This window comes from Charadrius vociferus, unplaced genomic scaffold (genome assembly GCF_000708025.1).
Source record: "Charadrius vociferus isolate BGI_N301 unplaced genomic scaffold, ASM70802v2 scaffold14, whole genome shotgun sequence".
Classification (NCBI taxonomy): Eukaryota; Metazoa; Chordata; class Aves; order Charadriiformes; family Charadriidae; genus Charadrius; species Charadrius vociferus.
Genome location: NW_009648876.1, coordinates 10895518 through 10917991, shown reverse-complemented (window position 1 = coordinate 10917991; position 22474 = coordinate 10895518). Strand labels below are relative to the sequence as shown.

The following is a 22474-nucleotide window of genomic DNA, read 5'->3' as shown; positions in this document are numbered from 1 at the left end:
TCTATATGCGGGTTGTACGGACTTCAAAGACCGTTTGGGGTCAGCAAATCATTTCCCCTAATTATCACACAGGGAGTCTGAAATGCTAATGGATCCGTATCCCTGTTGTGTCTCACTTTCTTATCTATACAGAGGGAGAAGGCAGCTTTTAAAATCAGAAGGAGAAAAAGCACTGCAGCTTAAGTGTTAAACCTTGTGAAGGTTACTGCTGCAAACCCGGTGGTTTTTAAGATCTCTTTTAAAGGCTGACAAATGTAAACACATGCATTTTGCTGAATTGCTCACAGACAGATCAGGCTGTTGGTATCCCTTTAGCTGTGAACTCCTGAGGATTGTACGGTGCCTTATAGAACAAAGAAATGGTCCGATGAAAAAGCTCTGGGTTCAGAGGGCCAATAATCTCTTCAGCAACCTGAGAGCAAATGTGTGGGAGGGGGTACTGTTATGGGCAATGCATCAAATGATGGACCGCACACCAGGGCACAAAAACGCACACGCTTCAGTGACAAATATGTGGCATGTCTCAAATGCCAGACTTGCATAGGAATTATCCTGGTATTAAGACAGCTGAAATGTTTCCATATTAAATTACAAATAATCCTGTCTTTTGCATGTACCAAAGAGGTGCATGTTGTTCCTATTGTGGAGCAGTATTTTAAACAAGAGAGATTTGAAAGAATGCTTTGACTATTTTCAAGGATGAGCTATTAGCTGTATTTTTATCACAATACTGAAAATACCTGGTATTTTTTAAAATGCTAGTCAGTGTACCCATGATGTTGCGTACAATGCAGTGGAGCATTTAAAAACCTGTATTCCCCAGAGCTGTACTGAAGTTCTCTTTGCAAAGCTCAGCAAAACTGACCGTTGGTGCCTTGTGTGGTTTTTGTAGTTTGGTTTGCTCCCCCCCCGCTTTGTTTCATTTAATTACATGTCAATGCAGATACCAATCTGTCCATGTGGCAAGAGGGACTAAGGTGTTTCAATTAATAAAATAGGTTAATTTGGTTGCTGGCTTTAGAAGAATTCAGATTAATTAGGAAATCTAAAATGCAAAATAGAAGGGTCATAGTAAAACCTACAGCAAAACTGTTCAGACATGTTTGTGTTTAGAGTTGTATTACATGATTTGATATGGTGTTAATTAGAAACTGGTATCACTTCTTCAGTCACGAGAGAAGGAGGTTGATCAAGAGGAAGGTTCTGAACATGGTACAGTCTAGTTCTGCCCTGGTGTAAGTGCTGACGTAATTAGCAGCTGGTCATCTGTGCTGTGGTGTGGCCCATGTTCTTTAGCTGCATTTTTCCAAGTACTATGTATCAGTTAATATTGGTAGTTCTGAATGTATTTTCTTCACGTAAGAACAAATGGCTTCAGTTACCTTTAGCTTGATTGATTGGATTGACTGGTTTCTGGCAATGCGATACACACTCAATTTTCACTACTTTCTTATTCCAATAGCTTTAATAGCAATGGCAACACTAATGCTTTATAGCTGTTGGAGTTCTCAAAACAGATGATTTTGTACTATGCTCTGTGTGTAATAAGCAGAGTTGGCGAGAACAGTATTGTACAAAACAAGAACAGCAGAAGTGGTTCATTATCAAGAGGAGACTAATCGGCATATGTTCAAAAACAAAGGCCTCTACCTTGTAAAGGACATTGAACTTTCTCTTGTGTGCACCTTTCTACACTCAACGTGAGTTGCCACACACTTGTGTCTGTGGGCTTTGGAAAAGCCTGCAAAATCTCCAGTGACGGCTACTGCATAGGTGCAAGAAATGCTCAAACTCTGAGAAGAGTTTTAAATGTTAGTAAAAATAGATCTGTATCTCTGTCTCTCTGGAATTTTGTTACTTGTGGTCTCCTTTGTGTTAAGTTCCCACTGCATGTACTCGTAAGAAAGAACAACAAAGAGATTTTTTCCAGTGAAGTATATGAAGTTCTGGTGAGGATGAACCACAATATCCTAAAGTAAGAGCCACCCTTGCTTGTTCAGACAGAGGAGACAACTTACTCTTTTCTTGCGAATCTCTTTATTCATGCACATAACTGCTTCTTACGAGGACCGATAGATCTTGTGCTTTATCTTTTACCCTTTTTTTTTATTAGTTGTGGTCTTCTGGGTGGTAAGCTGTCAGCTACTGACTCCAGCTCTTGGAGGTGATGAGCAGAAATGTATCTCAGTTGAGATCTGTGCAAAATCTTAACTGCTGTTCGATTGTTGTCTTTTTTTTTTTTTTTCTCTCTTCTATAATGCTTTGCCTGAATATCATTTGCTTCTAAGACTGTAAATCACATGTAAAATGCAATAGAATCTGAGTATCATCCCTTAGGGAACTTGTGCAAGAAGAAAATAATGTGCTGATACACTCTCAGAGGGTCCATCAGGAGTAAACTGTGCTAAGCCATCTTTTAATAATGTTTGTTACCATCCTAGAACTAAAACTAGATGAAAATTTCCATACTGTTCTTTTACATATAATTCCTGGAAATGATCACACTTGGGCTCGCAGCTCACCGTTAATTTCCCAGGCTTGTTAGTTATTCTAGCTTTTCAAGATGAACAAAATGTTCTGCTGTTGTGAAAAGAGGATGTGTTTCTTAACCACTTCATTAAATATATACTGTTGAAAGAAGGGGAAGCCGAAAGTCAAAATTTGACTTGGAAGCAGACTCAGAAAATGCTTTGAGTGTTCAAGTAATTACTGCTTTTTATTTGGCAGAGTTTGAAACTGGAGGGGAAATTTAGTATGTAGTGAAATTCATCCAGTCCCTTGCACTGCTCAAAGTGAAGGTACCATTTGGTTGTGCTGTAACTTGTTTAAATATACTGCAAGGGTCAGTTCTCTGAATTACTCCAGTATAATTGAGATGTGTTTCCAGTTGTCAGAGGGATGTCAATCTCATGGTGTTTCCTGGTGTGGAAAAGACGGCTTTCAGTTCTTCCTTAGCTTCATTTACTAGCTAACCTTTAATTCTTTCTTCTTCACAACCCTTACCTATTAGTCTTCCTCCCAGAATAAATGTTGCTGCTCCTGCTTTTGAGATACAAAAATGCAGAGCCAGAAGCGTACCAGAGCAGTGAAGATCTGCCATAGTTAACTTAAAAGGCCTAGGACATTTTTTTTTTTAAATTGTATATCATCAGTGTCTTCTCTGAGAAACTTGTGCTATGTTTTTAACAAATGGTCTCCTTCACTTCTATGAGTTTAATGAATCCTGGAGCTGCACAGTGGGAGTCTGACAGATTGGAAGTTGCATTAAACAGTGTTGGGTTTTTATTGAAAACATTGTCCGTGGTTCAAAGGGAAGGTAATTGTTCTGCCCTGGAATGATAGCAGCCCCTCCTTTATTGACAGCACACCATCTGGTTGTGATAAATTACACGGCCCTGGCAAGGCTGCAGCTTTTTGGTAGCAATGGATGACTTAAAGGCTTCATGTCTAGATTGGTAGAAAATAAGGAATGTATATTGTTGGTGGAAATTACATACTTCCCTGTCATTGGTCATAAAGCTTTTGCTTCTTTATATGTCTATTAGCTGTACCTCTAAAAGAAAATTTCAAAAAGGAAGATAGTGCATGGGATTTTTCAGGAGCCAATTCTTGCTGCAAGTTCAATTCCACTAATGCGTTGAGGGAGCACATGAAAAAGTGATGATAGAAATCTTGAGTATTTCAGATGTAATCGGCATCGTTTATTGTACTTTACCACCCAAGGACTGCTGCTGTAGTTCTCACCTAGCAGTAACAACAGTGCAGGTTATTAAAGGGTTTTTCTCAAGGAGTGGTTGTACTTAAACTTGTTGGTTGCTGTAGCTTCAGGGAGGTAGGTTGCTTTTCTGAAAACTTGCCAGTAGTTGGTTTGCATCTGTAAGTAAAAGTTCAGAGTGGTGTTAAGTAGTTTGCTGGCTAATTGATCCTGCTGGCAACTACTTCTTTTTCTTGCTGTCCCAGCCAAGTATTATTACTTCTTCTAACCTGCCCAATTATATGATACATTCAGGTTCAGTTCTGTGCTCTGACAAAAAAATCCATCTAAGCCAGTGATGATTGTTAAACAGAAATGTCTGCAAGAGTCTTGGAGGGGAGAGGCAGTTTTGGTTCTCATAATATCCAAACTGTAACTCCGCTCTAAGACAGGTTTAAATGCTTGCGAGTAGAACATACTGAGTGTGACTTACTGTAGTGTCTGATTTGTTGAGAATATTGGCTGGTCTTCACTTCCAGATTTTCTTTTATTTTGGAACACAAATTTAAATTCTCGTGCTACACATTACTGCTTTTTGCTTTAGAAATTTCCTCCATTTGTTGTTTTTGTTTGCTTTAAAAAATAATCCCAGCAACACCATGATGAAGCTTATTCTTGCCAACTTCTTTTGATACCTTTTGTGAGGCTAATTGCTGCAGAGGGAAGTGTCATCAACTAACTCCGCAAAGCATTTTAGTGTTTCTTACTTGTGCAGAGGTAGCAGTAATGCCACTCATTACTAGTTCTTACTTTCCTACCGCTTCTATTTTTAGAGCTGGAGTCCTTGCAGTTATATTTGCACTGTCTGGCATGAATAACATTTATCTTCGATTTAGATGTAAAGAGAAAACACTTTGAACCTGGCTTTGCTATGCTTGTTATTTCTGTGCCTCGGCAGTTTGGACATTCATGTGGGGATTGGCCACAGGTTAAAATAACTCTGAAGCCATGTTGAGTTGTTACTAAAATTTAGTCAAGTATTTTATGTATAATGAGCGAAGTGCCCTGGCAAGTTTGACTCACTCTTTGGCTGCCAGAGTACATAAAAAGTGGATGTGTATTATTCTGGGGTTTGGCAGCTTGGGCCTTCACCTTTTGTGGGCAAAATACCTCAGCAGCTTCAAGTCATTTAGTCTAGATGCTTCATATCTATTATGTGCAGCATGTTGATGAGCAGAAGTTGCAAAGTGCTCATGATTATTAGTCTCTCAAACTGATAGACTTGAAATTTCATCCTCTAGGCAACTAAAACTACAAGGTAAAACTGAATGTGGGGACTTTTAGCTGTTTTCTCCATCTAATAAATGAAAACTTTTTGATAATTTTAGGGTTTATCAAAGAGGGAAGGAGTTTCTGAAAACTGAAACTGTGAGGGTGCTCAAACATTGGAACAGGCTGCTCATAGAGGTTGTAGAATCTCCATCTGTAGAGACAGTCAGACCCCAATTGGACACAGTTCTGGGCAGGCTGCTCTAGCTGACCCTGCTTGAGCAGGCGGATTGGACTGGATGATTTCAAGACATCTCTTCCAATCTGAAGGATGTTGTGAAAAGCAAAAGTGGTGCCTCCCACAGCAGTAACACCCTATTTTTCAGCACCTTGGGACACTTTATATTTTTATACAGAGCATAATAAACCTGTAGAGCTGCTTTTAGATTTCACAAATGCATTTTCCAGTGCTGTTGGACCACAGGGAAGGGTGCAGAGTGGATGTTTCCAGAGTCCTTGTCTGTGCAAGATGCATCCTACAATGATCTCATTGTATTGACACTTAATGATATCAATTCCTGCTGCTTCATAGGTGGCTTATGTCTGCTTGCTTGTGTGCATTTCCAGCCTGTGGACAGGGAACCTGACTTGTCTTCTGACAAGATTCTTTCTGATGTTTTTTGACAAGCCAATACAACGTGGCAGTAGCCATCCTACTAGACCTGGGCTGCAAAGGATAATTCTGGTGCCTCATTTCTTGAAGACCGTAGATAGATTAGGTACTCCCAGATCTGATTGTGCAGAGCTCGGGAGCTGTTCATCAAAGCGTTGGGAAGCTCTGTCTGGAGTTGAATGATGCTCATGTCTAGAACACCTCTGTTACACTTATAAAGGATGTGCTAATTGGTAAGCAGGCAAGATTCAAGGGGACATTCTTAGCTTGCCAAGTAGGCTGTTTTGTGCCACATACAAGCTGTTACACGTCCCTAACTCAGCAGTTCTGGAGTAGCTGTTTGGTTACTGTCTATCAAATCTACCCATTGGCTAGATAGGTGTTTTGCATCTGCCTTGGCTGCTTATGTCTTCAAGATGCAGTTTCCTACATTCAGTCACCCTGTAGCCCTGAAGTACCAAAGCAGTCCAATAAAGGTATTTCCCCTAGTAAAAAAGCTTCTTCTCTAAGGCAAGTTCCAGTTTTCACTCCTGCTGTACTTATATGCCTCATCAGGGCAACAGATTCTCCTCCCTTCTATGAGGATTGCTTTTCTGGTGATCTTTATACAGGGGAATGACTCACAGCTTTTAGTAGTAGTGTTTTTCTTCCTGATGATGTTTGACTTCCACCCTAGTCAAGATATTACCATCTTGACTTTTTGGTTTAACTTTTGTACTTCAGGGCTGAAACTATACTTCCTGCTATGAAGAGCAATCAAGTCTTGTCCAAGACTCCAGTTTATCAGTGGCTGCAGTCCCTCCATAGACTATTTCAATTGGTTACAGAAGATTCTTCTCTAGTCACAGAAATGTACTCTGCTAAAATATTCTAACATGGCCTAAACTAACTTTAAAATGTCTTTCAGACATCTGCAGGTCAGTCATCTCATGTTTCAGTAAAGCTTCATCAAAATCTCTGCCACTGGTAACATATCTGGTAGTGATGCTACATTTGATAAAGCGACCCTTCCTTCACGTTATTTTTAAAAACTTGGACGCTCTGTTGGCTAATTGTAAAGACAGGCAGTGCTTGGAATCTTCTATCCTGTGGATTTGTAGATGTAGACTTCTTAAGGAATGTAAATATTTGATGTGTTATTCTCATGCATAATAGCCTCCCTCTGAGTCCTTAGGTTACCCAATTCCGTAGTTGAGAGACTGTAAAGGAGACTGGTAAGGCTGAATATTAGCCTTGTTTCAGTCACCCTGGGGAAGATGCAGGTTGCTATACAGTTGTGCTAACTACAAAGGCAGAAAGTATAACCATTGATTACTGATGATATATGTGCCCCCAGAAGATTAAACATAGATGTGGACAAAATAATTAAAGAATTGAGTTATTAAGAAGTCATATTCCTTCTTGTATCCTTAGCAAGTTTCACCATGCAAAACCTTTTCAGTCGCACTTGCTCTGGACTGAACTCTGGCATATTAATTACTTCCTGCTGCCGCCTCCGTGCATAGGAGCTGTAGGGTAGTTGGGATATGCTTTTAACCACTGAGATACCTAGTTCAACTATACGTAGAAATGAGTAAGTGGCAGTGGTGGACAGCCCATAAATTCTCAATTGCAGGCTGGTGTGTATGTGAATCCTGGTCTGCCACGTGGTAGCTCAGTAAAGATTTGTAGTGGAGGTGTATGCCAGTGTGTTACCTTTCTGCTCCCAGACCTGGGCCGTTAGCCATTTCGGCTTTGTGTTAGCTATTTTTTATTTCTATGGAAATAGCACTGAGTCTAGGCAAAATGATAACATTTGCAATCTCACTGTAATGACTAAGGATTAATAATTCCTAAATTTCAGCATTTATAAACATCTCTAATACAATTTACTCACTTTGGGTATTTGCAATTATTACTAAATGTTTGGGTTACACTGGTTTTAGGAGCCAAGATTGGCAAGATTTGAGGTGGGATGATCTGTTAACCCATCTTTTTTTTCTGTGGTGTCAGTAGCATTGTACTGGTTTAGTCTCTGTCTCTTTAAAGCTTGAGTTTTCAGGATCTTATAAAAAGGATTTTGCTGTAGAAAAGCTGTCTCCTGTAGTTTGATAAACATTGGCTCAGTTTGAATCAATTCATTTTAATACTGCTTTTACTAACTCCTTAAAATGTTTATTCGTGCTGTTCTCCTTTACACATGTATCTTATTTCAAAGTCTCTCTGCTCACATAATGAAGCCTGCTGTTTGAGACAAAAGATGACCAATCAAATAATAATACTGTTATGGCTGTGCACAGGTGTGTGGCCATTTTAGCTGATTTTATTACCATGTTATTTTGTAACATCTTTGTGTCACCATATTGCAAAAAACCTTTGACGTGAGCGAAGACTGTGCTCACTGCTGTACAGAGATCATGTCTGCTATAGAGAATTTACAGTTTAAATGATACACAGATCGGGGCACTATGAAGAAATCAGACTTAGCCTGTTAATACAAATACTGTTTTATTGGCTACAAGTTTGGGCAATACTACCACTGTGACATTTGCCGTGCATGTGCAGTCTGATCAGTCAAGTTCTTTTGTGGTCACCAACATAGAGTTTCTATTGATAGAATAATAACCTGAGGACTGTGTGTTATTTCGAACAATTAGATCTTCTGGGAAAGTGCCTCTGTTGCAGCCCTTCAGTACATAAAGGGTGCATATAAGAAAGATGGGGACAAACTTTTTGATAGGGCCTGTCACGGTAGGACAACAGGTAATGGTTTTAAACTAAAAGAGTGTGGATTCAGACTAGATATAAGGAAGATATTTTTACCGTGAGGGTGGTGAAACGCTGGCACAGGTTACCCAGAGAGGTGGTAGGTGCCCCATCCCTGGAAACATTCAAGGTCAGGTTGGACGGGGCTCTGAGCAACCTGATCTAGTTGAAGATGTCCCTGCTCATTGCAGGGGGGTTGGACTAGATGACCTCTAAAGGTCCCTTCCAACCCAAACTATTCTATGGTTCTATAATTACGCACTCAACCAAAGTTCTTTTAAAACCTCTTTAAGTCAGTGTGTATTTTAAATGGTAGTTCTTTAACAGATCATATCTTTCCAGTTACATCAAGAGACGTGATCTCTTCGTGGTGAGAGTGGTGTCTCTTTATGATGAAGTTCATGGTGCGAACAGGCTGCCTTGGAGTTCTCTAAATGCAGCTGGTAGTTGCAAACAAAATCAGAAAGTGCAAATATAAAAATACTTCTCTGGGCTTTGGAATATGCCAAAGGCTTCAATCTCACCAGTGTATATAAACTCAATGAGAACACAATACATGCACCCAGCTGTTTTTTGGCATGCTTTTAGACTCCACTGGAACTGTTTAGCTTGATAGCAAATGCAATGACAGATACTTAGTATTAGCATAAATTTTGTTTCTTGGAGACCTTTCAATGCCAAGAACATCAGCCATAATTTTTCTTTTCTCCTTTTTCCATTTCTGAATCTCCTTGGCTTTAGCATCGCCAAATTTTTAAATCAAATTTAATTGTTTTCCTCTCTCTTTTAAAGCGCTGAGCATTTTCACCATCACCTCTGCAGTGGCTTCATAGGCAGTACCCATGTAATCCAGGCAAATCCCCTGCATGCAGTCTTGTTAAAAAGCCATAGGCATGGGGTTAACTCAGAATGGTCGTGAGCCAAGCCCTTCACCGCTTCTCCTAAAATAAATCGTTGCTAATGCTGCTGCCAGATGGCCAACGAACATGAGCTCTCAGCGCTCTTTTGATTTCCTCGTTCATGCTTTCAAGTGCGCTGGCTCCTAAACCGGGCTTCTCCTCCCACGTTATTTGTAGTTTATCTCCCGAGCACTGAACTTGGGAAGCACGCGAGTGTGTCGGAAGAATAAATAACTTGACTCAGCTGTCCAGTTAGCGGTTCCTTAGCGTCTCCTGGATGAATTATGCATGGCTTTACCGTTGTGTGATATAGACTTTTGGGGGGGGAGCGCATCCTGACAGCAGGTGTCCCCTTCGGGTACCGCAGAGGGTGGCTGCGATTTCCCTCTGTGCAGCAGTGGCCCCTAGTGGAAGATAGATGCTCGGTCCTTCTGGTGACCCTATATTCCAGGCATAAAGCCTAAAACTCTCATCCCATAATTACTCCTCCCATTTCCAAGCTTGTTTTAAACCTGAATACCCCCAGCAGTGCTGTGGAAGAACCCAGTGAGTCCCGCCTCCCTTCAGAATGGTTTGGTAAATACTAGTTTGAGCTACTAAACAGTAATAGGATAGTCCTGAGTTAAGTAATTATTCTAATTACTTTTTTTAAGTTGGTCATTGCTTTAGCAGGTTCTGTTGGCATTTGCCTATGTGAGGTGGTGCTTTATAATGTAAAACTGGGGGAATATAGTGTTCTGACCCATACGTTTTAATATGTCTCTGTGCAATCTCAGGTTACGTTGTTTAATTGTATATAATACTTTTCTGAAGACCTCTAATGAAAATCTGCAGACGGCATCTGAAGAGGAGGATGTAAAATTCTTACTGCAAATATTGGCAGCGGTGCAGTGCTCACATGTGCAAACTTAAAGGAAGCAGACTGGTACGTGTGGAGCCACCTTGTCCCTGGAACTTAAACAATGAGATAGGAAAAGTATTCTGAGAGATAAGAAATCTGTATGCAATGTATAATAAAATTTTCTTTATTAGCTTTTATAGTATGATCTCAGAAGAAACCAGTGAAAACTTTGCTTTAAACCTCTGTCTTGGTTTTAAGCTGTTGTAAATCACCTTTCTTTTTTTTTTTTTTTTTTTTTTGGTGAGGCTGAAAGAATAGGTTTTTGTAGGAGGTGACCTTTCCCTTATTGTGTAGGTGAGTGCTGCCTTTGGCAGAATTGTGCACGTGACTCGGTCTTGATACCCCTTTCTGCCTTGGGATGTGAGTTCATGTTATGAGTCTTGTTTCTGACAGATGATGTTACAAGCTTCTTGAAATCAGCTCTGGCAGATATTACCATCCCAGGTCCTTAAACATCTGTTATGGCATTTTTAACAACATTGTGCTATCCCTGTCTCTTAGTGCAACTTTTCCTTAAAAGGTAAAAGTGTTGGCATTTAAGCTATGTTGAACTGGAATTTTGTTCAGTGTTCCAGTGGTTTTTAGCTTAAAATCTCACTCTACTTTCTCTAGTTTTCAGGTTGTTTAATGTAGTCCTTAAGTAGGAACTACTTTGTTTCGAATCTGACTCTTGCTTCCAGTCAGATATTCTAAAGTCATGCTTGCCCTTTCTGCTACTTGGTAAATCTAAAAACATTTTGCTTTTTTCTTTTCCTGGTGCAAATGTCGTTAGAAGTCACGCTTGACTTGTGCTTTTCAGGAGAAGGCTTAAAGAGGGAATTTTCTGTATCTTATATGAAAAACATGTTTATGGCAGTAAAAGAGTAGTAGTGCTTTTATGCCTGCTCAAAAAAGGAATTGGCTGTTGTGTTTTTTTTTAATGATGAGTTATTTACAAGTATAGTGTCTAGAAAACAATTTGACTTATGTTAGTGTTGCAAAAGATCTTCCTAAGCCCTCGGGAGGCAACTTAGCTTCTGAAAGCTTAGCGGAGAATCTGTTAAATCAGCAGAAGAATATTGAATTCCTGGTTGAGATTTGAAAAATGCTTGTTTCCAAAACAGAGTACGCTGAATTATGTCTTCCACTGAAACAGCCAACCAAAAGACAGAAATGTAGGAATAATAAACAGAATAGAAGTATAAGCCTTTGCAAAAACAAGGGGGGTTTAATGTGGAAAAATTTACAAGCTTGAATGTATTATAGCATCAGTCTGACTTGAAGAAACAAACTTCTAGAGAATGATATATATAACTAAGTTTTCACCACAAGTTTCCTTTGATTTAAACACTTCCAAATGCCCGAAAATACGGGCATTTTGAAGTAGAAATTATCACTTATTTGCTTCTGTTTGGAGAAAAAGCGTTATCCATACTAATGAAATAGTGCTTTATCTTCACAGTTATTGATACTGGTGAGCTCAGAAAAGCAACCATGAAATGTTGCAGCATGGTCCATATCCTTTCTGTGTAGGATGTATTTAACCGCTTTATCTTCTGTTTTGGGAGCAGGACACGATGGCATCACTTTGTTCTCTGTGCTTTTGTAATGGATTGTGATTTCTTTCTCTTTTTTTTTTTTTTCGTTTTCAGTTATGGTTGGCCTTTAATCATGTACGTGTCTGATAAAAATCTTAGTAAGCTTGCGTGGTCAAGGTTTTCCATAAAAGTGGGTTTTAGGCTGGTTGTGTCATTTGGGAATGACGGTGGATGGTACAGAACGTACCCTTTCCACAAGCTCTTTCTATTCCACGCAGGAATATGGAGACTTAGTTATTACTTAAGTAACTAGCAACAGGCAGTAGACATTACTGCTCAGGTTATAAAATGCCTTTCAGCATTGTTTCCTGAAAAAGTAGGTTGAGATCTGCTGTTTTGATGTCCTTTCACACATATGTGTGCACATGTGTATTTCACAGTGTGAGCTGTTATTGAGAGACTAAGTAATTGGGGCAATAATTATGTATCACAAGTGGAATGATTCTGCATGTACTGAATAGTAAGCTGTTTGTATCGAGAGTTTTCTTTTATTCTAAATTTTTCATTTAATTGCTAAAATCAAAGATGTTAGCCTTCAACTGGTATGTAATATAAAGCCATGAAATTCCTCAGTTTAGCCATGTTGTAGCTCATAGCTATCTAACGTGAACTGGTGTTTGTTGACTAACAACAGCTGTATTGCAGCTTGTGCATACAGTTAACAGTTTCATTGCTCAGGACCCATTTTTAAAGATGTGTTCTGAGTTGCTTTGAAGTCTTTATAAGAATTAATTAAAAATGTAAACATATAGCTTCCTTTGTGTTGCATCAAATATCTTTGTTTTAGATCCAGGTGACAGTGATCCCTTATGTGACAAGCAGAGAAGATCCTGCTTGTATTTTTTTTTTTTTTTTTTTTCCTCATCTGAAGCTGGTTTGCCCCTCTGGAGTTCAGTGTCAGTCGCTAGTCTGTTTGTGTACAATGCAACATGCCTTTTATTTCTCAAGAAGCCTTGCTGATGAAGTGTTGCATTGTTTAGAGGGACAGATTTGTGATTGCTCTCCAATTACTGCCTAGAGATCACAAGAGGGGGCGAAAAACAAATACATCCTGGTTGAACTAAATTTTCTTTTGAGTCCAATACCATCTATGATAGCTTATTCATCAGCCTTAATAGATGACAGGAACGTTACAAATATTAGATCTTTGTGGCAGAGTAACTTCCACAAATTCTTTGTTTTTTGAGATTTTTTTTTTAACATGGAATAGAGAAGTTACATATATCTCAGGTCTAAGTAGTATCTGGTTTTCTTTTTTTTTTTTTTTTCCAAAGACTAAGTTCATCCTGGCCTTGCAAAAATAAAATTTTTAATTGATGAGCAATTGTGTGTTTGTTAAACTGCCTTTTGCAAATAAGGGTTGTCTGAGAATCCTTGCAGTATTTGGACTGTTAGTTTAAGCATGAACTTTTCTATGATGAGCAGTGAGGCTAAATACAAGTGAGTTTCTCTGTTTATGTGCCTCACTGATAAACCTGTTGCAAGAGAGGTGTGGTTGAATGCACAGCCCCCTTTTTATCCTGCAGATAAATTTGGTAAGTATCAACTTAATTTCTGCTTCAAGAAGTTTGCTTAAATATCTCCTAGATAATGTTTTCACTCTCACTTCTGTCTTTCTGTGCAACGTGATCTCTAAAGCAGAGGTCTTCACAAGTGATGAAGTATCATTCTTTCAGTCTGTGGGGATCTGTCCTGGCAGAGATACTAATTGCTTTCCACAAGGGTTGTGGAGAATTTGCATTTCATGTATCTTTAGATTCATAATGGACTGCTTTCTTTAGGGTGTTGGAATATTATTTTTTTTCAGTTAGGTGCTAGCTGCATTACTTTTTTTTAAAGAATATTTCTTGCTTTATATGTCTCTATGTATGCCATATGGTAAAATATCAGAAAAGAGAAATACTCTCGCTCAGCACAAATCTAGAAACATCCTCTTTTGAAGCTTGTTTAGAAGCGGGCAAAAATTTGCTGTTCATATTGGAAGGTATGTGCTAAGTATTGGAGGAGTGATAAAAATATTACAGTTAATCAGCTATTACTGTATTGGTTCAGCTGGAGATACTGAACCCTTCTGCTGCAGAAACTCCAAAGCCTGACTTATCTGTTCTGTTAAGTGTAGAGTTAATTTGCTTAGGGTTTATAAATGCAAAAGCATATATCTGGTGTTCTTGGCCATGTAGAGTAGATAAATAGTCATGATGTTATGAGCAATGCCTTAGAGCAAAGGTTTGAGAGGAGCTGAGTGACTTTGTCAGCAAAACTCCTGCTGATCTGAGTGTTCACACTTGGCACACACATTAGCACCTGCGGTAGGGGGGCTGCAACCCTCTACCATGTAGTCTGCGCTTAAAGTGTACAGCAAAACAAATGTCGGTATGAGAATGAGCAATGCCATTTTCAAGTGACTGCCTGTTATCTTGGACTGGCATAAGGTTATGTCAAGTAAAAGCACGTTCCTCTTCTCAAACTGTCAGCTATAAATATTCAGCCCACCTTAGCTATCCCAGCAGAGGCAATTGTTGCATTTCTTTTCTCCGTTCTTTTTTTTCTTTCTCTGCTGAGCCTGCACAGCTGCAGCTCTGAGTTGAGGATGGTAAAGGGAGAGTGTTGGTCCTCTTTAGGTGTGGCACATAATCTTTACTGCCCATACCATGGTAGCATGTTCTTTAGGGGATACATGTGGCCTTTAGGCTAAATGATGCCCAGGCTGCTGTAAGCAAGGAAGTCTTATACTAAATTGCAAGAGCAATCTTGTTATGACTGCAGTAAACTTGCAAAAGGGTATAAAAGCAAAGAAGTTATTAGTTAATCCTCTAATTCCAGTGTAGGTCTATCAGTAGCTAGTTTAAGCCATTTATAGGACCCATAAGGGACTTCAGATCAGTTGCTCTGATAAAGGGTTCTAGTTTTCTAGCCTTTGGAAGAACTCAGTTCCAGTAATCCTCCCTTTCTTCCCCCTTTCCTTCCCTCCCTCAAGGTCATCGCATTCCAGTTTCCTAGATGAAAGGATGTTACCAGAATCGTTGCACAACTCCTATGTGAGAACAATTGGCCGGGTGGTGTCTGAGCCGGCCTTTTTTGCATGGTCTTAAAAATGCAGCTGCGTACTGCCAAGAAAGCCAGCTGCTGGAGGATTGCTGCAGTCCTGGCAGTCTTTCTAGGCCTACAGTCGAGCAGACGTGGACAGAGCTCTGAACTTCAGAAGATGTTTGGGCCGGGAAGGGATTTTGAGGTCTCATCTGAATGCTCAAGCACTGTTTGGGTACGAGTGGGATTAGCAGTGATACCTTGTCACTGCTGTCTCCAGGCACTGCTTGGTTTGTCTTTGTGGTCCCAGAAAACATGGTAGAAGCTGTAGTAGCAGTTGACAGCTTGACACACTGGTGTGTACCAGTGGGGCTGAAACAGAAGATGTTAACAGAGCTGAACACTGGTTGTGTGCTTGCTGCATAATACTGCAGACCCTCTTCAATTGGCATGTGGCATTGCTCTTCAAGTGCAGGATTTTACAGTGGAATAAGAGACTAAATATATTGAAGTGCAGAGGAGAGCTGTTGCACAGGATGCAACAAGGAGAAAGGAAAGTGGAGGACAAGGAACCTGCCCCCAGTTCTTGTTCGATTCCTGGTTCTTTGCTTCACCATGACTACAGTTCTCTTCAGAAGGTGGTAATGATACATGGTGGGTAGTGAGAAGACAGCACTGAATATGTTTTCAGGTTCGTGGTAATATTGTTGTAGGCATGGTGGCAAGTTTTAGAGACGTAATAATTTAATTAAATTGACTGATGGTTCTGGAGCTGACAGGCTTTTTGAGACCCACAAACCTGAAGAAGGCAAGTGTCTTCCAAATGTGTCAGTTGCTGTAGTAGGTGATTATGTCTCTGCAGAGAGCTGGAAGACTTATGCATGAAACTTGTTTACATCTCAAAGTACTCTTCAATCTGTTTAAGGAAGACTGTGAAGCAGTTGCCAACTACAAATTAAGGTTGCTCTTTAATCTTTAGCCTGGAAGGCTCCTGACAACGTGGAAAAGGGTGTGAATGTGTAGAGGGGAAAATTGTAAAGGTGCTGATGTTCCTTCTGCTTGAAGCACTGTAAACTCCATGCTTTATGGGAGTATGGAGAGAATGTATGTATGGGAGAAGCCGCACTTGCTAGTCATGGGAGAGGGGGTGACCACAGCAGTTGTATCCAACTGTGTATGTTCCCTTACTATTCTCATAGTGGTGAAATCTCATGTGTATTCTGATGGGATTACACATGACTGACTTGAAATGCTGTCAGAAGTTGTGCATTTCTGTATAGGAGACACACGGATGCAGCTTTCTCGGAAGGTACCATAGTAGCTTTTTCTTGCCTGTAGAGTGCTCTGGACGCTTGTGGTTTTTATCGATTGTCTCAATGTTAGAAATGCAAGTAGTGGCTTTTGGCCCACTATCTGTAGTATCTTGTAGTAGGCCTGTTTCTTTTTATTTTGTTGGGTTTTTTTATTTTTTTTCAACTGAACTTTATGGTCTAGGGTATTTAAAATAAATAAATAATTGGTCTGAAAACATAAGAGAAAGCTGGGTCTCCGCTACAGGATCTGATCTGATGTGAGCCAATTAAAAAAATCAGTTTCGTAAGCACAAGTTGCCTTTGTGTTTTACTGAAATCTTATTGCTTTTTGGGGAAGAGGAATTAAGCTTCTGCAGAAACTCTGGGGGAGAAAAGATTAAGAAATAATGCTGTTAATGGAGGAGAAGAGATGTCTTAAATGGCAGTGAATGCTGTTAAAAATACAAGCTCCTACCCACTAATAATAGGCCAAGTTTCGCAAACTTAACAGGTTTCATCCTTTTTCCTCATGCTTTGCCTTTGATGGGATTTTGCCTTTGATTGCATGATTGTGGGTGGAATGTCTGATACTCTTGGCTAAAAAAAAATATATAGGTTCTTGAAATTACATTTGTTTTGGCCTGGAGCAGAGCAATGTGGGTGTTGGATGTTTCTTTGAGATCTGGCGTTTCTTTTGGTTAATCACCTTATGTTATCTACGACTTTAAAGGAAGACGATTAACATCTAGCAGCCAACTTCACTATGTGGTATAGATCTGCACTGCTGTAGATGTAATGCTTCAGTATATGAATCGCCCATCTGGTGAAGGCAGTGTTTGGATAATCAGTTATCCAGAAATATACTCTGTGGACCGGAGACAAGTAATTACAAATGTTACTTATTATAGTCTCATCAGTGGCATAGTACTTAATCTCTGAAGAGCATTAGAGTATTAGTTGATCAGAAATGCATTATCATGTGCTTAGGTGAGATGATGTGGATCTTTTTCTGGGCAATACAGAAACATAGTATACTGTGCTAGGCTAGAATTTAATTACCTGATAAATAGGCTGTCCTACACGTGTCTGAATAGCTGGAATATTTAAATTATACCAGCTGCCTAATGTCCTGTGTACTAACTTTGACAAATGTCAAAAAAGATCCATACAGAATTGGCTGAATACATGATAAATTGGCTGCTGCTGCTTATGCAAAGTGAGCTGGATTATCGGAAGTAATCGGTTTAATTTAAACCCAGCTCATTTTAACTGAAAAAGGTTAGGGAGCAGGCGCATGATCAGTTCAGCAAGGAGATCTAAGGAGGAAAGGAGTAATTTCCATTAATACAGACAAGCAGGATAAAACATGGTGAACAGCTGATTCAATAGGTTTTCATTAATTATTCAAAGTGTAAGCAAGCTCTTCTTCAGGATGCATTTAGCACTGAATTTTGAGCAAATTTTGAATCTTGTTTAAAAGTGGGTAACTGGCTTGTTTTGCCTGGTACCTCTTGATTGAAAACCTGATATGGAAAAACTAGGGAGTGCTTGGACTTGATTGTGCCTGTCTTAGTCCATTCAGCTACAACCTTGTCAGAAAATGAGTGATTAATCTTGATTACATGAGGGAGAAGAAACTGCAAACTCTAGTTTGCATTTAATTTTAACACTTCCACAAGCACAAGCGGTACATTCATAGTTTGTACTTTAGCTAGAGGTCTTGTGTTGCAGTTACGCATGTGACTTATGACTGTGGTGTTCGATCTTATCTTAATTTCTTTTCTAGGGAAAGCGCGTGTGCAGCAGCTAGCAGAGAACACGAGATATTTCAGGAGACGACTGAAAGAGATGGGCTTTATCATCTATGGAAATGAAGATTCCCCTGTTGTGCCTCTGATGCTGTACATGCCAGCAAAAATTGGGTACGTTTAACAGGATAACTTTTCATCCATTTTCTTTAAAGCTGGGATGGCTCAAGAAAATATATTGAGACTTTTCTAAATATAAGAAGAGACTGGTTTGGTTTTCACTTTTATGATTGTTACTGAGTCTTGTAAAACATGGAAACTTCCATGTAAGTGACCTTGAGAAAATCCAGGCTTGTACTTGGGGCAGCAATAGAGCACTTAAGGGAAGAAATTTTACCACTACATGCAATGTTTTAAAATTTGGGGTCTTTTTTAATTTTATTTATGTGTATAGTGTATATATGTGCTAAAAAGAGGCTGAAATTGAATGGAAATCAACATTAAAAGTCACTGGAGGAATCTTTCAACCAGCTTCTGTATCAGAAGCAGCCAATATTTCCACAGATGAACTCTGAAAATTAAAAAAATTTAAAGAAGAAAAAGCAGGGGGATGGGACATGATGGGACACAACAACCTGTATTTGATGAATCCCATACTTTTTTAAGAGGGCTGGATTTAATAGCTCAAGTATTGTTACCCTAAATACTACTAGAACCGTAGCAGATAGCTTTATAAATGCTTATGGACTTGTGGACTGTTGTGTGGATAATTACAGCAAAAATTCTGCAAGCAGGATATAAAGTATTTATTAAATTTTTTTTCAACATGAACAAAAACCTGATTTTGAGGACAACTTGGCTTTGATAGCTGCTTTTCAGTGTTTGTGTGTAATGCAGTGCTCAACCAACACTTTCAAATTTGGAAAGCACAGCTTCATTTCAAGCCATACCAAACATCTCTAGTGTTCTTCTAGCTCAGTTAGGCTTCAGTCTGGCTAAGCACTGTGGTTCTGTGAGGGGACAAACATCTTCTGGCACTCTGCATGAAGCTAGATACAGTCTTCCTCCATCCTTCTCAGTATAACCAAACTGAAAAGGCCTCTAATCTTTGGGTGCTGTAGAGTCTGCAGTGTGCACCATGCAGCGCACAGAGGTATACTGTTTCTACTGTCTAGCTGCCCTACCAGTCAGCAGTCAATCTTTTCCCTGGAAATGTTCATGAAAATGTTTGTTAGCTGAGCAGTTGGGCCAGTAAATTACTTAAAAACAAGCAAGAACACAGAGCTCTGATAAGACTGGGCCCTTAGGATCTACATAGGGTCTACTTCATCCTTTCTTTGTCTCTTGTAGTCTGTTTTTAAAATAGTTTGACTAAATGGGTACAAAATGAAGGGTATCAGGATGCACCTGTTTATAAGGAAAATAATTGTAGCAGAAGTAAAAGGCAGAAAAGGTAAAAACCTAGTAAAAGGATGTTATTTTTATACATCCTTATAAGCCTCTTAAGTTCATTACTACTTCTTGAGACAAGGTGAGTTCAAAAAGGATTAATTATTTCCCGTGGCCTGTAGAAACACCCACAATTGCACTGCTATTATGGAAAGGGTCTAGGTCTTCATGCCTCTCAGCGCATAAGTCACAGCTGCTAATTTCTTTAATCCCCATAAGAATTTGTTTTGTTGAAGATACTGTGTGACAGTTGTGTGAGGTTTTTGCACCTTCCTTAAAAATGTTTGGTACCAGATTAGATTATCTCAATTTAATGTGGTGATTCAATGGTTCCCATGATAGGCACTTAAAAAGTGGTACATTCTGTGACACTGTAATGTACTTTAATTGAATTAAATTGGTGAAAACAAACCACCTTGAAAGTGCAGAAGCATCTGCTGTGGGGCATTGCAGCATGGGGGATTCCTTCTATAGTCAAATGTCTGAGCCAAAATACATGTTTCCTGTCGGAAACATTTCCAAGCTTAAGTTACAACTCCATTTAGAAACATCCTGCTAAAAGACCAGCCTCTGCCACGTATAATCTTTCAGCTTTGTTAGAACTTAATACAGTGAAACCTTTTGAGGAGGACCACCTTGGGACTGAATTAAAAAGAAGCTTTTGTGAACAGGTATCCTTCCTGTCAAAGCAAGCACTGAAAGCTCCAAATCGTGGTCTTACAGGCTTGCTTCAACAAAGGCCTGTATGGGTTAATGTACTGAGACCTTCATGCTGCTGCTGCTTTGCCTCCACTGGTATCATTCTGACAATCTTTCTTGTTCTCTCTGGCAGTGCATTTGGGCGTGAGATGCTGAAGCGGAACATCGGTGTTGTAGTTGTGGGCTTCCCTGCCACCCCCATCATCGAGTCCAGAGCCAGATTCTGTTTGTCTGCAGCTCATACCAAAGAGATGCTTGATACGGTAAGTGGTCTCCTCTTGTCTTCCTTTTGCTTATGCTTTCTAGAAACAGATACAACAGTTGTCTATTTTTTGTAGATTGGTTCAACATTTGGTACACAAGCTAGTTGAATGTAATGTTCAAAGCCTTGTGTTAGTAGAGCTGGCAATATCTCCATCTCTCTTTCCTTGCTTCAACGGTGCAGAATGGCTGACTACAGTAAACCTCAGGGACCTGACTTTCTTTTCCTATTTTAAGTGATGCGAGGAGACAGTCTCATTCCTTTGAGACCATGTTTTTCCCTTCTTAAGAGGCTCTACCTTCCACTAAATCCTTTAAAAGGAAAAAATTCTGCTTCATCTGACCCTAGATGCAGAAGGTAAGAAAAAAAAGCGTGAGAACCTCCAGATATCTTTGTTCTTCTCCAAAGCAAGTGCAAACCTCAGCACATGATTACCAGTGAGAATTTTTATTCCAAAGATTACTATTCCATATCTTGTTTACAGCTTCAGAGGACAGTATCTTAAATGATCCTGTCCAAAGTGAGTCTGTGCCACATGCCATGCCGTACTGACTCCTGCCTGCACTAAGCATGTTCCAGTGGGAATGGAGGTCCCCTCTGAGGAGGCCTGTGTCACTATTAGGAGATGCTGCCTTCAAAATTAAGGATGGAAGTTACTCTCTGACTTGTGGAGTTGGAAGGGGATCATATGATTACATGAATAAGCCTGACAATCCTTATTACGTTTTGGTGTGGTAACTACGTTCATTTTTGAGTCTTCTGAATAATCTTCTTTGATGGACATGTACATGGACTGTCTTAGGCTCTGTCAAAGTTCTCCATTGTATTTTTTTTTCCCTGACTTTGCTGTTCTGTGACTCAGAACCTAAGCTAGGTTGATTCATGACCTTGAACTTCGGGACAGTAGGCTCTGTCCTGTTCAGAGACCTGCTTGAGAGAATCTCATAGGATTCTCCTGAAGAGAGGTGCTGTCCAGGACAGCTGGTTGATTTTTAATCCCATCCTCTCCCCACCACCCCCTCTCTGCCCCAAAGAATGGCCCATCCTGACTTACAGGAGACCAAATGTAGTGGGAATCCTGCATGGATGAACAAGCCAACAAAAACATAAAATCAGAAGGTATAAGAGGTGCAAGCAGGGACAGGTGACCCAGAAAGAATAGAGACACAGTCCTGAACGTGCAGGGATGGGGTCAGGAAAGCCAAAGCCCACGTGGAGCTGAGTCTGCCAAAGGACATGAAATACAGCAAGCAGGGATTTCATGGGGATATTAGCAGCAAAAGGAAGACTAGAGAAAATGTAGGCCTGCCGCTGAATGGCACAGGGATCAGGTGACAAATGACATGCAAGAGGCCAAGGTACTCAGTGCCTTTATTGCCTCAGTCTTTACTGGTGAAACTTACCTTCAGGAATCCTGGGCCCATGAGTTCAGTGGAAAAATATGAAGCAACGAAGACTTGCACTTGGTGTGAATTGAGGATCGAATAAGGGAACACTTAAACAAACTGAATATACACAAGTCCATGGAACCTGATGGGATGCACCCACAAGTGTTGAGGGAGCTGGCTGTCACTGCAAGGCTACTCTTGATTATCATCTTGGGGAGGTCATGGTGATCGGAGGAGGTTCCTGAAGATTGAAAGAAAGCAAATATCACCACTGACTTCAGGAAGCATGATCTGAGGAACTGCGGGTTGAGATGCTTCACCTTGATCCTTGGGAAGATGAAGGAGAAAAAAGTCTTGAAACTGTTTTCAAACATTTTGTGAACAAGAAAGTGATTGGGAGGAGTCATCATGGAGTTATGAAGGGGAAGTCAGGCCCAGTGTCCAGATATGATCAGGTGGTAACACTTCAATATGCAAACAGCAAATGGGACATCTAAACAGATATTTACTAATGTCTTGTCCGAAAGAAACACATTCGAACTTTTCACACTTCACTGCCACAGAACTTTCATATGAACAGCTGAAAATGTCTTTTATTAGTTTTGTTAGGAAAAATAGTAAGGCAGTGGTGTTTGCAGTTTTGTAATGTATATTTAGTGTTTTTCTGTATCAAACAACCTGCCATGTATCTGTGGTGCTGTACTTGCTGCTTCTGAGTTGTTTCTGCCTTGCAAGACCTGAGAGATTCTGCCCTGACACTCCAACAGCAGACCGCCTAAGGAGCTCCTTTCCAGCTACTTGTCCTGCTACTCTTTCCATAATTACCCGATTCAGTTGTTTCTGTTCCAAAT

General features: G+C 39.9%; 1 protein-coding gene across 1 annotated transcript in view; it reads left to right on the top strand.

Annotated features, from left to right (window-relative positions):
- Positions 1 to 22474, top strand: part of SPTLC2 (serine palmitoyltransferase, long chain base subunit 2) — a 63092-nt gene that overhangs the window by 36927 nt on the left and 3691 nt on the right. The window contains 2 exon segments of the mRNA XM_009886994.1: positions 17864 to 17999; positions 20107 to 20236. Coding sequence (XP_009885296.1) covers positions 17864 to 17999; positions 20107 to 20236 — 266 coding nt within the window.